Below are 14,729 nucleotides of genomic sequence, written 5' to 3' on the forward strand. Positions count from 1 at the left end.
TCCATGGGGAAGCAGGGACAGAATGGGGCGAACCAGGCAGTGATGAGGCAGAGCTTCCTCCTGCAGCACGGTACCACTAAAGAATAGATAGAGTACTTGAGGGCGAATTAGTCAAATTAATTTGATTAATCGCCCAGCCCTAATTGTGGTCTTCAAACGAACTGGAAATGGTAACAATTTTAGGGAGTATATTCATAGATTGTAAGCTCTTGCGAGCAGGGTCCTCGCTGCTCGTTTGAATTAATTAGTTTTTTCACTATGTAATGTCAGATATTGTCTGTACATGTTCCGTCTGAATTATAGAGTTCGGTGGAATATGTTGGCGCTATATAAATACATGTTTTAATATTGTAAACCAGTCAATATACTGCTAGTGAACCGCTTCCAAAGAACAGCTACAAAATGGTCAGTTTGTGTTTCGCTATAAACTTTAAAACACAATTTAACTATAGCATTTTAATCTTTTATTACTTAAATACACCATACTAGAGCAAGTCTCTGAAAATATCACAAATAAAAGTTTTTCTTCTTCAATCAGCAAGTAGGTGAAAATTTCTACACAATAGCAGATTCTTTCCCCGCCCCTTCCCTTTTGCCACGGGAAGCAGCAACAATATAGGACAAACAAAATGTTAAAAATAAAAACAAATAAAATAACACATACATGCATACGTACATTGTATTTTACAGAGAGATACAATAAAAGTGTTTGTGATAAAGTACCACAAAAGCTACAACTCCTTTATCTTATGTTCACTTTGACCGGAACATTCTTCCTCACAGCACGTAAAATAGACAGAGTGAGTAGAGTTGTCGAGGGAAAGGGTGCAAACTCTGGCCAGTGCCCTGCTAATCTGTAAGGAGGGTAGTAAGCAGTTTTGGACTGCCTCTTGTAATTGGTCTCATTAGTCATTTTCACCCTCGTCAAAAAGTCCTCTGGTGAACTGCTCATTTAATTTTTCCAAGTCTCCCAATTAGCCCAGGTTCATGGAGTCCTTAATATGTGTCTTCAGTCATTTTCATACACCAATAAATGTGGGAAGGGCAACCAAGAGGAGAAAAAAAAAGGTGCAATGGCATGAAGCTGGCACTGATGCCAGCTACAAAGGTGACTTGTCCACTGGAGACAAATGGGATCCATCTGCGATGAACAGAACTTGAGATGAAGGCACGCATTCTGTTTTATTCTGACCTTTTAACAAACCTAGAACGAAAAACAGACATTTTATTAGTCTAATTTGCAGAAATATGTGTACGGTCAAAAACAAGACAACTTTTTTTTTTTGCCTGTAGACAAAGAAGGCAACTCCTCACCTCTAGGGAAGGGTTAGCAAAGGAGATTGCAAAGGAAACTACATAACCCTTCCCCACACCCTTACAAATGTAAAACAATACTTTTCAAGAATAATAAAAGAATAATCTTCTATGTACATATCCTGCAAAGCAGGTTTAGTGTAGATATCACAATTGAAACTTAGCACTACGTGTGAACTTACTCTTGGCGTAAAGGATATGAAAGTCAAAATACTGCAAATTTTCTACAACGTATTTCATTGTGGAAAATCCGTAGCATAATACAGTAGCAGCAGAGTGGATGAGATTTGAACAATGCTCATCCACACACTGCGTAAATACTGAGCGGGAAAACCGCTCAAATCGATTGGAGGTGCAGTTTTTCTTAATCCGCAGTAATTTTGCGTAATTGCGGCTTTTTGTTGCAGGTTTCCCCATTGAATTCAATTGGGAGATAAAACCCACAACAAATAGCAGACGTTGCGATTTTTGCGGTGGAATATCTCAACCACTTGCCTGCAACAGTGTTCCACTGCAGCTTTTCCACCCGCAAATCCAGACAGAAAATCTGCAACTAATCTGCTACGTGTACAGGGTCCTACCTCTGTATTACAGTGAAGCATCACAAAAATAATTTTTCGCATGGATTACATATGAATCCATGTGAGAAAAAAACGCCTTGCATGCCACCGTATCATGACCTATAGCGGGCAACAGCTACAATGCAGATCTTTAACGACAGCGTGTATGACGTGTAATGAGATTGTTAGGGTATGTTCACATGGGCTATTTTCAGTCGTTTTTAGGGCCATAAACGCCCCAAAAAAATTGCTAAACATGCGGTGGCTGAACACCTCCAAACATCTGCCCATTGATTTCAATGGGAAAAACGTCATTCCGTTCCCACGGGGCGTTTTTTACGCGGCCGTTTTTAAAAACCGTTTTTGACTGACAATAGAAAAACAGCTCCTAAAACAGCTGTAAAGATCTATACAAAAAACGCTAGTTGCTTAAAATCAGAGGCGGTTTCCCCTAGAAAACAGCTCCGTATTTTCAGCCATTTTTTTTTTTATAAAGTGTTTGAACATAGCCTAATTGTGGATGCCAATGGCTGAACGCCCCAGCTTTTTGGTGCGAATGCTGAATGTAGGGCCAGCAAAATCTCATTAGAGACAGAATATCAAAGTTGGCCTGTACATGTCTAGTGTAATAAAAAAAAATGGCTTAATGGCCGAGCCAACAGAGGCAATAATTTAATTTACAAGGTGTTATATTTAATTAGAATTTAATAAAATATCACTGAGATGAACATATTTTCGCTTAAAAAAAAAAAAAAAAAAAAAAAGCTTCGTCTAATCTTCTCGAAAGAAATATATATTAAAAAAATTCTAAGCAGCACAAAATAAGTGCCATAACTTCAGCTCAGTGTAAAAACAATCTCCCGAACCTAGAAAAGCACCAAGTTAGTAAAAACTTACGGTCTCTGAATAAGTTCAAGGTCCCCACCCCCTCCTTCAGGAGCACCGTACTTTCAAGCTAATTAAAGTGGTGCGGGAGTAGAGGTTCAATTCCCAAGAGTTGAAGCTCAGTGTGAGAAAGGTAATTTGGCTGTCCAGAACAAAGAGATTAGAGAGCAGCCAGTGAGCATATTTAATAAATGAGCATCATATGTCCTCTACTATGAACGCAGACAACTCCAATTATATAACAACGAGGGAATTGTTGAGTGATATGTAAACTAGAAGATTTTTTTTAATAACCAATAAAGTGAATGGTGCAGTCCTTGGTTTAAAACAACCCAGAATAGATCACATAATACTCTATATGCTGATTGATTGTACAGGTGAGCTTGCTTGCCTTGCCATGCTCTTCCACCCCCTTGCCAAACACAACGTAACAAAGAACTTAATTAACAAGTAAGTAAATAGTGAGGGGCACATCTACATGCAACAGCGGCTAGGCCTGGAATTACAACGTGGAAACTAAATTAGAAACGGGTCCTGTATAGAAGCTTCAAAGTAAACAAAATAGCTCCTCATAGTGAAGTGTTTTTGTTTTTTTTAAATTTTCTGTTCAAGATTTGTGTCGATTTTCAGACTAAATTAAAAAAAATAAAAATCTGCAGTTTTTCATTTTCATTGATTTTAGATTATAATTTTTAATACCACTTGTAGGTTGACATTAAGATGTATAATAATTAAAATGTAAGCTGGTATTTGTATGACCTTTTATATAGGCGATTTGCTTTTCAGTTCTGATTTATATAAATAGTTTGTTCTTCAGTTATAGAAGTGATTGAAAAAGAAGATGCTGATAACTTGACATTAAGGTTTTAGATACAAAATGACGAGGGCTGATAATCCGTTGAAGTTGCAGTTTAATGGATAGTGGTCACTCAATACGGAAGTAAAATCCAGAAGATACAGGACTATGATCCAAGACGGACATCTGTTGATCCAACAGTCTATACATGGAGACAAGTCTCATTGACGCCTACAGTTGGTGAGACATTTTCACGTACGCCGCTGCCGACATAGTGGTCTGATCCTTTCCTTTTCTGCCTGATGGTGCAAGTCTCTCCAATAATAGAATTAAGTTGGCCATTTTTAAACTAGGTAGAGAAATACGCAAGTTTTTGTTTCTACAAAGTCAGACCGAAAACATCATCAAACCAGATCTAGAAGTGACGAAGATTGGTGCAGCTATTGGGCAGCTTTACTAAACGGTCTAAAATTTAGACCCCATAAACGGTCTGAAGATGAGCCAAATTTATCACAGCGGCGCAGGCTGTATGGTAAATTTGGCACATCACGTTCGATACTTTTTGCTTCCTTATATCAACTCTTGGTTGGCTTAGTTTTTTGTGGGCACTTTTTGTATGTGTATAGTGAGGCCTAAATATCGGTTCTAAAATTAGTTTAAAACGTGAAATGTGCCAAAGTGTGGCACATTTTCTGACACTTTCTAGACGCAGACACAGTGGTAATTCTGCCCCATTCTACTGTTGTTTAGGGTGACAGTAAAATCATCTATGTAAATGGACGCACTATTGTCCCATCACCTTCCAGGGTTGCTTTGTTTAGCCTACAATCTAATTGCTACTGTGTTTTTAGTCTGTCTTTGAAGCATTTAATGGTGTGTGTAACCCTACTCAGTGTTTTTGTAGGTCGACAAAATCCCTCAACCAGTTATAATCCTAGCTGAGCCTCACACTGTGCAGTCACACATGGTGTATTTGCCTAGTATTTCTGCAGCATAAAAATACGCTGCAGAAAGCATTACAATGTAAGCCTAAGGGAAAAATATTCTGCAACACAAGAAATTGAGAATACTGTCTGACTAGCGGAATATTTTCCCATTGGACATTGTACAACTTTCTGCAACCTAGGATTACGCTGCAGAAATATATGTCAAATACGCCTCGTGTGACTGCACCCTAAGGGTATGTTCACACGCACTAATTACGGACGTAATTCGGGCGTTTTTGATCCGAATTACGTCCGAAAAAAGCGCCTCGATAGCGCTGACAAACATCTGCCCATTGAAAGCAATGGGCTGATGTTTGTCTGTTCACACGAGGCGTATATTTACGCGCCGCTGTCAAATGACGGCGCGTAAATAGACGCTCGCGTCAAAGAAGTGACCTGTCACTTCTTGGGGCCTAATTGGAGCCGTTATTCATTGACTCCAATGAATAGCAGCGCCAATTACGTCCGTAACTGACGCGGCGTTCAAGCGCCTGCACATGCCGTTACGGCTGAAATTACGGGGATGTTTCCTCCTAAAAACATCCCCGTAATTTCAGCCGTTACGGACGCTGCCGTGTGAACATACCCTTACTGCAGTTTGTCAGGGTTGAAGGTTTCCTTAACGGTAAAGACTTCTGTTACATAACAGGAAATGGATGTGAACCCCCTTATAGTCTATTAACCTCATAATTGCGGAATCAAAACATTTGTGGCGATCAATATGTGCACTTTCGTGATTTACTTTATATTGTTAGTTATCCTACATTATCAAAAGTTTAACAATCCAATTAAATCATGAGGATCGTAATAGTTGTCTTACCATTACCACTTGAGTAACGTTAATGTGTGTTTATGTGGCTGTACATAGTGATCTAGTATGATCACTATGTGCTGTGTAAATGAATGGAGAGAAGTGTATGACGCTGATTGTTCACTGATTGGTCAGCGTCATACACTTCTCTCCACAACGCCCACTTGGTCAAAAAGTAAAACACGCCCGGTTGGGCATTAAGAAACTAATTAGCATAAAGCTAAAATCGTTCATAACTCCATCAAAAATTATTATTTTTCTAAATAAAAAAACACTGCTGTAATCTATATTACAGCGCCGATCACATTATGTACAAGATATGGTACTTATAATCTGGTGACAGAGCCTCATTAAGCCAAGGTCACATGTTGTGTTGAAAGCAAGTGTATGCTGTTTTTATAAGAACTCGCAGGCTATGCTCACATGTAGAGAAAGGCTGAGTTCACACGGGGTTGATATGCTGCGTAAAAGCACGCAGCATATACGCCCTCTGTGCCACAGGGAATTCTGTGCCGAAAAACCGCATCAAACTGTGGTGCAGTTTTTCGCCCTGAATGTTTTCTGTGGAAAACTGCAGCATTTTGCCGGCCGCCTAACAGGCCAGTATCCCAGGATGAAGTTTCATCCACAGAGACTGCTGCAGCCTGGCATTGGCTGCAGCAGTAGTCACATGGAGGATGCGTTATCCCATGAGGCCGGCCCTCTGACGTCATCCAGGCCGGCCTCCTGATGTCATCCCAGGAGGAAGAAACACAGACTTCTGGGTAAGTATGAGAAATGTTTTTTTTTTTCGAGTAGCGTTTTTTGTGACTGATTAGCTGTAAATCCGCCGGGAAAAAAACCCAATAGCTGCTATTTGTTGCAGGATTTACCTTCGCTTTGAATTCAATGGGGGTAAACCAGCAACAAAAGCAGTGTTTACGCAAATACAATAGACGTGCTGCGGAATAAAATTCTGCACCGCATGTAAATTTCTGAGCGGTTATTCCGCTCAGTATTTGTGCAGCATGTGGATGAGATTTGTTCTCTCATCCACTTTGCTACTACTGGATTATGCTGCAGATTTTTAGCAACAAATTCCATTGCAGAAAATCTGCAGTATTTACGCAATGTGAGAACGGACCCGAATTGCTGCATATTTTCCATCCGGATTTGTGGTCAGAATACCTGCTGCGAATTACAGCAGCAGCAAACTGAATGAGATTCAAAAAGTCTCATCCACACTCTGCAAAAATTTCCATGCAGAAATTGACCTGTGGTGCAATTATTTTTTTAAATGGTTGCATATTTGTTGCAAATTTTCCATTTAGAATTCAATAGGGAAAGGGAAAATCAGTAACAAATGGCGTGGGTTTTGTGCTGAGGAATAGCTGCAATTCCTCAAAAATAAAAAACAGAACACGACCATACTTTCCTCCCCTGGTGCCGCTGTAGCGACGTGTCCCCGTTCCCCGGGCTGGTCTGTGTTAATCAGGCCTCCTGGCATGACGTTTTGTCCCATGCAACTGCTGCATCCAATCACAGGCTACAGCATCATATGGGACGAGACATAATCAAGAGGCGGGCTCAACACAGACCAGCCAGGTGAGCAGGGAGTCTTTGCTATAGCAGAACCAAGGAAGGGGAGTATTTTAATTTTTTTTAACCCCCCCCCCCCCCCTCCGGCCAAAATTTGGTGCGGACACTATTTGGTGCGGACTTTCAGCCGTTAGACCCTGCACAATCTGGGTCGGATTTGTAGAAAATCTAACCAGTGTGAACAAACCTTAAGGCTGTATTCACACATCCAGATTTTGCTCTGTTTTTTTTTAATGCATTTTTTGAAGCCAAAGCCAGGTTTGGATCATAAAAAGGGAGAGAAAGTAAAAAAGGAAAGATGCTACTTCTCTTAATTGAATTTCTGCTTTGATTTGGCTTCAAAAACTGGATAAAAAAAAAAAAAAAAAAAAAAGAACCTGAACAAAACCTGCACGTGTAAATACACGGTTAGGCCTTCTTCACTGTTTGTTTCTCGGACATTTTAAACTGCATTAAAAAAAACAAACACCTTATGTAAAAACCCAAGTGCTTTTAAAATGTAACATGCGTTATTGGTGGCTTTTTTTTTTACTTAGCGTCATTTTGTACGAGTTTTTCCTGTAGTCTTTGAAGTAGGGCTGGGCAATTAATTGAAAAATAATCTAAATAGAAATACAGCGCAATTAATAGAAGTCATCTTGCAAATTTCGGTTTGATAAATTTTTTCCCCCGGTTTAAACTGTATCTGAATCTTCAGGACGGAGATACGGTTGAATCTAAAGGTAGAACATTCACTATGTATCGCCGGACGCGAGGCAGTGACATCATCGCGCCTGTCTGAGCCGTGTTGCAGAGAAAGGAGGAGCTGAGGGATCTCCTCCACTTGTCGGAATGGGTTAGGGGAGTACGTATATTATTATTTTTATCAGGTACTATGGGGGCATTATATTGTGTGGAGGGCAGTTATGGGGGCATTATACTGTGTGGAGGGCAGTTATGGGGGGCATTATACTGTGTGGAGGGCAGTTATGGGGGGCATTATACTGTGTGGAGGGCAGTTATGGGGGGCATTATACTGTGTGGAGGGCAGTTATGGGGGGCTTTATACTGTGTGGAGGGCAGTTATGGGGGCATTATATTGTGTGGAGGGCAGTTATGGGGGGCATTATACTGTGTGGAGGGCAGTTATGGGGGCATTATATTGTGTGGAGGGCAGTTATGGGGGGCATTATACTGTGTGGAGGGCAGTTATGGGGGGCATTATATTGTGTGGGGGCAGTGTCAGGGTGTATATTCTATACACTAGTATACAGCAGGCTCAGGGAATAAATATGACTTCAGTGGCGTAGCATGCAAAAAGGGGTGTGGCCTGAATAATCGTTCATTAATCGTAATCGTGGTTATATGTTCAGTTAATCGTGATTTTTATTTAGGTCATAATTATCCAGCCCTACTTAGAAGTTCTAGGCTGGATTCACACATCACAAATTCAGCCCTATGGAGACGCCTACGAGAAAAATTACATAAAACCGCCATACCTAGAGCTCAAATAAAAAAATTAAACTCACCCCAAAGATTTCAAGTAAATACTGTATGTGAATCCAGCCTTAGGCCAGTTTCGCACAAATATACGGGTTGGATAATCCGCAGCTAAAAGTACGCTTTTGCCATGCATATAGTTGCAGAAAAGCTGTAAAAACCGAAACAGCAAGCCTGGTCTCACAAGGGATTTTATGCTCCCCATATTAGTCAATGGGGAAAATCAGCTCAGAATCAGCAGCATAAATGGACATGTTGTAGATTATAAAGCCGCACCACAGCCGAATTTCCGCACAAATAAACGCGGTGGATTTTCTACAGATTAATCCGTTCAAAATCAGTTCCAATCATCTGAATGGGTTTGTTTCTGCAGAAAGCGCATGGATTTATGAAAGTTCCATTCAGATAAATGGAATGGATTTTCAGCCTCAGAAATTTCTGCAGCAAAATCTGCTGCGCCTGAATCCACCCTTAGGCCATGTTCAGATGTGGCGGAATTTTCCGCTGCAAATGTTGGTGCAGATTTGGGGCAATTATGCAACGAATCTGCACCAACATTTGTATATTTGACAGGTAATTCAGACGCTGCAGATATCACAGCGGACTTGCCACATCTTTCAGTTTTTGCATTGCAAAGGCTAAAATCCGCAGTGAAATTCGGCTTCTTCTCCGCAACAGACAGTGAATGCTGCGGAGGAAAAATTCTGCACCGCAGGCTAATTTCCGCAAAGTTATTTTCTGCAACGTCTGAACTAACTTTCCTAAAAATGTATAGAAAGAAATGAAAAAAACGGCTGCTGCAGAATTCCACTGCAGACTGTCCGCAGCGGAATTCGACAACAATTCCACCATGTCTAAATGTACCGTAAGGGTATGTTCACACGCTTAACAAAAAACGTCTGAAAATACGGAGCGGTTTTCAAGGAAAAACAGCTCCTGATTTTCAGCCGTTTAAGCAACTTGCGTTTTTTGCTGCGTTTTTTTTATTGCCGTTTTTGGAGCGGTTTCTCTATTGAGTCACTGAAAAAAATGGCTCCAAAAACGGCATGTTCCCACGGGATATTTTCAGCCGTTTTTCGGTCCGTAAACGTCATGAAAAACGGCAGAAAAATCTGAAGCAGAACAAACACCTGCCCATTGATTCCAATGGGAAATACAGTGTTCTGTTCCAACGGGGCGTTTTTTTTAAGCCGCATTTTCAAATAACGGTGCGTAAAAAGACGTAAAAAGAAATGCATGTCACTTCTTGAGCCGTTTTTAAAGCCGTTTTTCATGGACAATAGAAAAACAGCTCCAAAAACCGCTAGTTTAATTAAAAACGGCTGAAATTCAAGCTCCGTATTTTCAGCTGTATATTGTTGAGCGTGTGAACATACACACGTGCATCTTTTTATGAGCCATTGTTTGAAAATGAGGCGTAAAAAATACCCCGTGTGAACGGAAGGCCGTATTTTTGATTGAAATCAATGGGTAGATGTTTGTTGGCCTTCAGCCTTCGTATTTTCAGCCGTTTTTCAGGGGCATTTGTGGCCCAAAGAACGGCTGAAAATAGGCCGTGTGAACATAGCCCGTTTTTACGACCACAAATTCAGGCGTGACCGTGGTTCTGATGACTTGACCTTACCGTTTCATAGGTGCATAAATTCGCCTGTATTAGGCCTGGTTCCCACCGGTCGGATATGCTGCAGTAAAAACTATGCAGCATATCCGACCTGGAACCGGCAGCACCTTTCGTCCGAAAAATCGTCAGATTTTCAGCCGGAATTTCCGCTGCGGTGAACCAGCGTAGAAAAAAAATAAATCAATAAAAAGTCCATACTTACCTAGGCCGTTGTCCTGGTGGCATCTCCCTCTTTTGCCATCCGGTCTAGCCTCCCTGGATGACTCTACAGCCCATGATTGGGTGCAGCGGTCACATAAGATAAAATGTCATCCCAGGCAGCTGGCCTGGAGGAAGAAGCGGCTGAGTTATGGGTAAGCATGGGTTTTGCTTTTTTCCTGAATTGCGATTATTGCAGCGGAATCGCTGTGATTCTGTTTTCTGTTGCGGGTTTTGCATCCCCATTGAATTCAATGGGAAAAACCTGCAACAGAAAAGCAACGAAAACGCAGCATAAATTGACATGCTGGGGATTTAAATTCCATGCCGCAGGTCAATTTATTAACGTTTTCGCTGCGGTTTTTTTTTCAACAGTGTGGGCATGAGATTTTCTAAATCTCCACTATCCACTTTTCTGCTGCTGTAAATGCTGCACAATTTCCGCACAGAATTCAGTTGCGGAAATTCTGCAGCATTTAGGCTACGTTGGAACCCGGCCTTAGGGTGGGGTCACACGTGGCGTATGTGCCTTGTTTTTCCACAGCGTAAAAATACTTTGCGGAAAATGTTACAATGTAATCCAATGGGAAAAATCTTTCACAACTAAGACAGATTTCTCAATTTCTTGCAAAGTGGAATATTTTTACCATTGGATTACATTGTAACCGTTCCTGCTGCGGAAGTACAAGGGATACAGGGTGCAGTCACACGTGGCAGATTTACTTACAGAACTGAAAATCAGTTCCATTCATCTGAATGTGGTTGTACTGAAGTAGGTGCGTGGATTTCTGCAAGTTCCAATCAAGGGAAAACAGCTCCTGATTTTCAGCCGTTTTTAAAGCAACTCGCGTTTTTCACGGCCGTTTTTTCTATAGATTCAATGAAAACCGTCTCCAAAAACGTCTCAAGAAGTGACATGCACTTTTTCGCACGCGTTTTTTTACACAACCGTTTTTCAAAACGGACGCGAAATAAAACGCCCCGTTAGAACAGAACACCGTTTTTCCTATTGAAATCAATGGGCAGATGTTTGGAGGCGTTCTGCTTTCCTTTTTTTCGGCCGTTTACAGCCCGAAAATAAGCCGTGTGAACATACCCTTATACTCGCGTGGAAATGGCCTAACTTTAAATAGTAGAAAGCGGTTTTGCTCCTAGCTGAAAACATATCACAAATGGAGAAAATTATACGTCTCTACAGGTAACCTGATATTATATTGTAGATCACCAAACATATAAAATCTGTACATTTTTGTGACAGTGATGCCCATTGTATTCCATGTCTAACATCAGAACTCCAAAAATGGTCCATGAAACATTAAAAAATAAATTAAAAAAATATATAAATAAAAAAACACCTCCCTAGGGTATGTTCCGATGTAGCATAAATACAGCAGAATTTACGTCCGGATTTTTCGGAGCTGAAATTCTGCTGCATTTTTGCAACAATCAGATATGCTGCAGAATGAAATTCCGTTCAGAATGTCAATTTCCGACCGTTTTTGCGTGTGGATGAGATTTGTTTAATCTCATCCACTTTGCAGCTACTGTAAACATAGAGTTGTTGACCGGATTTTCCGTCCTGACATTCAGCAACGTTTACGCTACGTGGGAATATACCCTTAATCTGTAGGAATAATCTATGGAATTAAAGCATTACTTGTCAACAGCAATTATCTATAAGTGCCTAGACAATAAGAATAGTACACAAAGTCACAGAAGATGGGGGGAGAATATGGACGTATGTGTACGAATATCGTCATTTAATTTATAGGGAGAGAAAATTCCTTCTCGAATATAAAAATATATTATATATATATATATATATATATATATACACATACACACACACATTATATATATATATATATATACACACACATATATACACACATATATATATATACATATATATATATATACACACACACACACATATATATATATATACATACACACACACACGTGTATATATATATATATATATATATATATATATACACACACACATATATATATATATATATATATATACACACACACACATATATATATATATATATATATATATATATATATATATATATACATATATATATATATATATATACACACACACACACACATATATATATATATATATATATATATATACACACACACACACACACACACACATACTTCCTTCCTAAACAAATAATTTTGTGCACATATAATAAAAGGAGTAATAAATCCATCAGGTTGTGTTTAAATATAATCCTACATAGAGATAATTGCTTTTGGGAAATAGCAATGGTGCTAAGATATTGGGTGAATAATTCTATAAAGGATACATATGTATTCTAATATTGTTCCCTCTGCAGGGAATGTTTTACAAAATCCGGAGTTATTATTTTATTCGACTATGCAGAGAAGAGAATAAAAGCATTTTCTTTAATTCTCAGCACATTAATGAAGTTTCTATTGCAAATCCATATAGTAGCAGCAACTGAAGTACGGTATGCATTTCTTGTTTCACTGCAATAACTCAGTGCAGCGTGATTGCCTGGGTTAATGATGAAAAAGTCAAATACGCTATCAGAGCTGATGGAAAAATCTATCACCAATTTGAAATTAAAATTCATATGTGGTCAATAAGATTTACTACCCATGCAAGTGGAGCTGTAAAGAGTAAATGAATCAATGTCATCAATACATAATCAGTATGAAATATGATGTGAATACAATTATGTGCAGGAGTCGTGCGTTCCGTCTTTTCCCCGGAACCAGCGCGGAATGAACAGACTTGGTGAGGACTGACAGTAATTGGTACAAATTAGACACAGCAGTTATCAAAATGCACTCACTAGAATAGCAAGGAGACTTATTAGGAAAATGAAGCTAGATCTTAAACAGTCTCGTTCCCGGAGATATTGTACAACTGTTGATCTGAATTGCCGGTCTCCATACGTGCATTATGAGGATACATTCATTTCAATCTAGTCAGGGTGAAATGCACGGAAATGTTAAAGATCTAGTGTGCGTTTGTCACTGCATTTGTTAATAGAGCAACCAGACACGCAATGTTAATGGGAATTAGGCTTCATATACGCAGAGCCTGTACACAGGCATATAGAGTCCCTCCATAGTACAGAGCTGGAGGAGATAGATAGATAGATAGATAGATAGAGACATAAAACACGGCATTCTATGGAGCAGGACATTTTTTTTTCTGCTGGATTTATATGGAAAAAAAAACCTGTTTGCCTTTGTATGAAATCAGTGGCATACAAAAAAAAAACAGACTGTATATAGACTTATATGAGTACCATGTTATGCGGAGGGTCTACAGAGCCGTAATGCAGCAGTGTACACGAGCTCGTAATGAAATATTAACATTCGCAGCAATTTTAATGCGTACTGCGTTTTTTTTCTCCATAGGTGTGTCTTTTAGGTGGACATTTGTCCCTATGGACTTCAAGGCTGGTTTTACACTTGCAGTTTGATAGTTAGGTTTTGTTTGTTTTTTTACAAAAAGGAAGGAAAATGTAAGAGGAAAGACTGATACATCTCTTCCTTTTGTATCTACTCGTGCATCAAAAACTGGATCAAAACTTAAGGTGTGAATCTAGCCCAAAAATAGAAAAAAAAAAAATTATAGAAAAACAGAACTTAAAATTTAAATGGGATTTTCTACAGAAAATTTCCTAAAATGCCTAAAAAGCATCTACAATTTCTAAATCCCACATATATTATTGCCCTGGATTTCCAAAAAATGATCACGACGTTAAAAAAAACGTTAGACCAACATTTTATAACGTGCTTCTGGATACGGCATTTGCCAGATATTGTTTATTAGAGCAGTTGGATGTAATAACACAACGAGCACACGGTGGCATGCGTATAATATACCCTCACGTGGCGGGCCTGTAGACATTTAGTCTGGATCTATGAAGTTCTCCAACTAGCAATTATGTATTTGTTGTTTTAAGCAGATAAATATAATTGCTCGAGTCAATTGTGCCGGATCAAATAGAGAAAAAAAGGAAGTGAAATGACAAGTTAAATGTTGACAAAATAGTTATTCTGCTAGACAGGAAGGCTGGAAGTGACATTTACTGGGATTTGCCTGAGAGGTGAGATCACGTCCTATCAGGAACCATATGCAGGAAATAAACATAGGCTACAAATGATATTGAGACGTAATGGCCAGTTTAGACTTTGGTTCCCATTCTAGAATTAGTCGGGAGCCATAGTACTGAATGCAATCTTTCACATGTAAAATGATGCGACTATCCAAGCGGATAGACCTCTTTACATCAGGGCATTTCAACGATACGTTTTGGGTGGGGTGGGGGGTTGGTGGGTACAACTGCTACCCATAACACAGAACAATTAGAGCATCCTTATAGATGCCCTGTTATACACGAATATAGAGAAGCCAGTCTGGTGACCGACCCTCTGAGGTCGCAGCTTATTTTTCCTGGGTTTTAATTAACGGTAAACAGACATAATAAAAAAAAAA

The 14,729-nt window shown here is 39.5% G+C and overlaps 1 protein-coding gene across 2 annotated transcripts in view; it reads right to left on the reverse strand.

The window, feature by feature from the left end:
- Nucleotides 1-447: 447 nt before the first annotated feature.
- The window catches only part of LMO4 (LIM domain only 4), a 38,623-nt gene continuing 24,341 nt past the window's right edge, over nt 448-14,729 (reverse strand). For both annotated transcript variants that reach the window (XM_075832193.1, XM_075832195.1), the window contains exon 5: nt 448-1,204. In XM_075832193.1, coding sequence (XP_075688308.1) covers nt 1,196-1,204 — 9 coding nt within the window. In that variant the 3' untranslated portion in view covers nt 448-1,195. The remainder of the gene's footprint in view (nt 1,205-14,729) is intronic.

Source organism: Rhinoderma darwinii, chromosome 7 (genome assembly GCF_050947455.1).
Source record: "Rhinoderma darwinii isolate aRhiDar2 chromosome 7, aRhiDar2.hap1, whole genome shotgun sequence".
In the NCBI taxonomy this organism is placed as follows: Eukaryota; Metazoa; Chordata; class Amphibia; order Anura; family Rhinodermatidae; genus Rhinoderma; species Rhinoderma darwinii.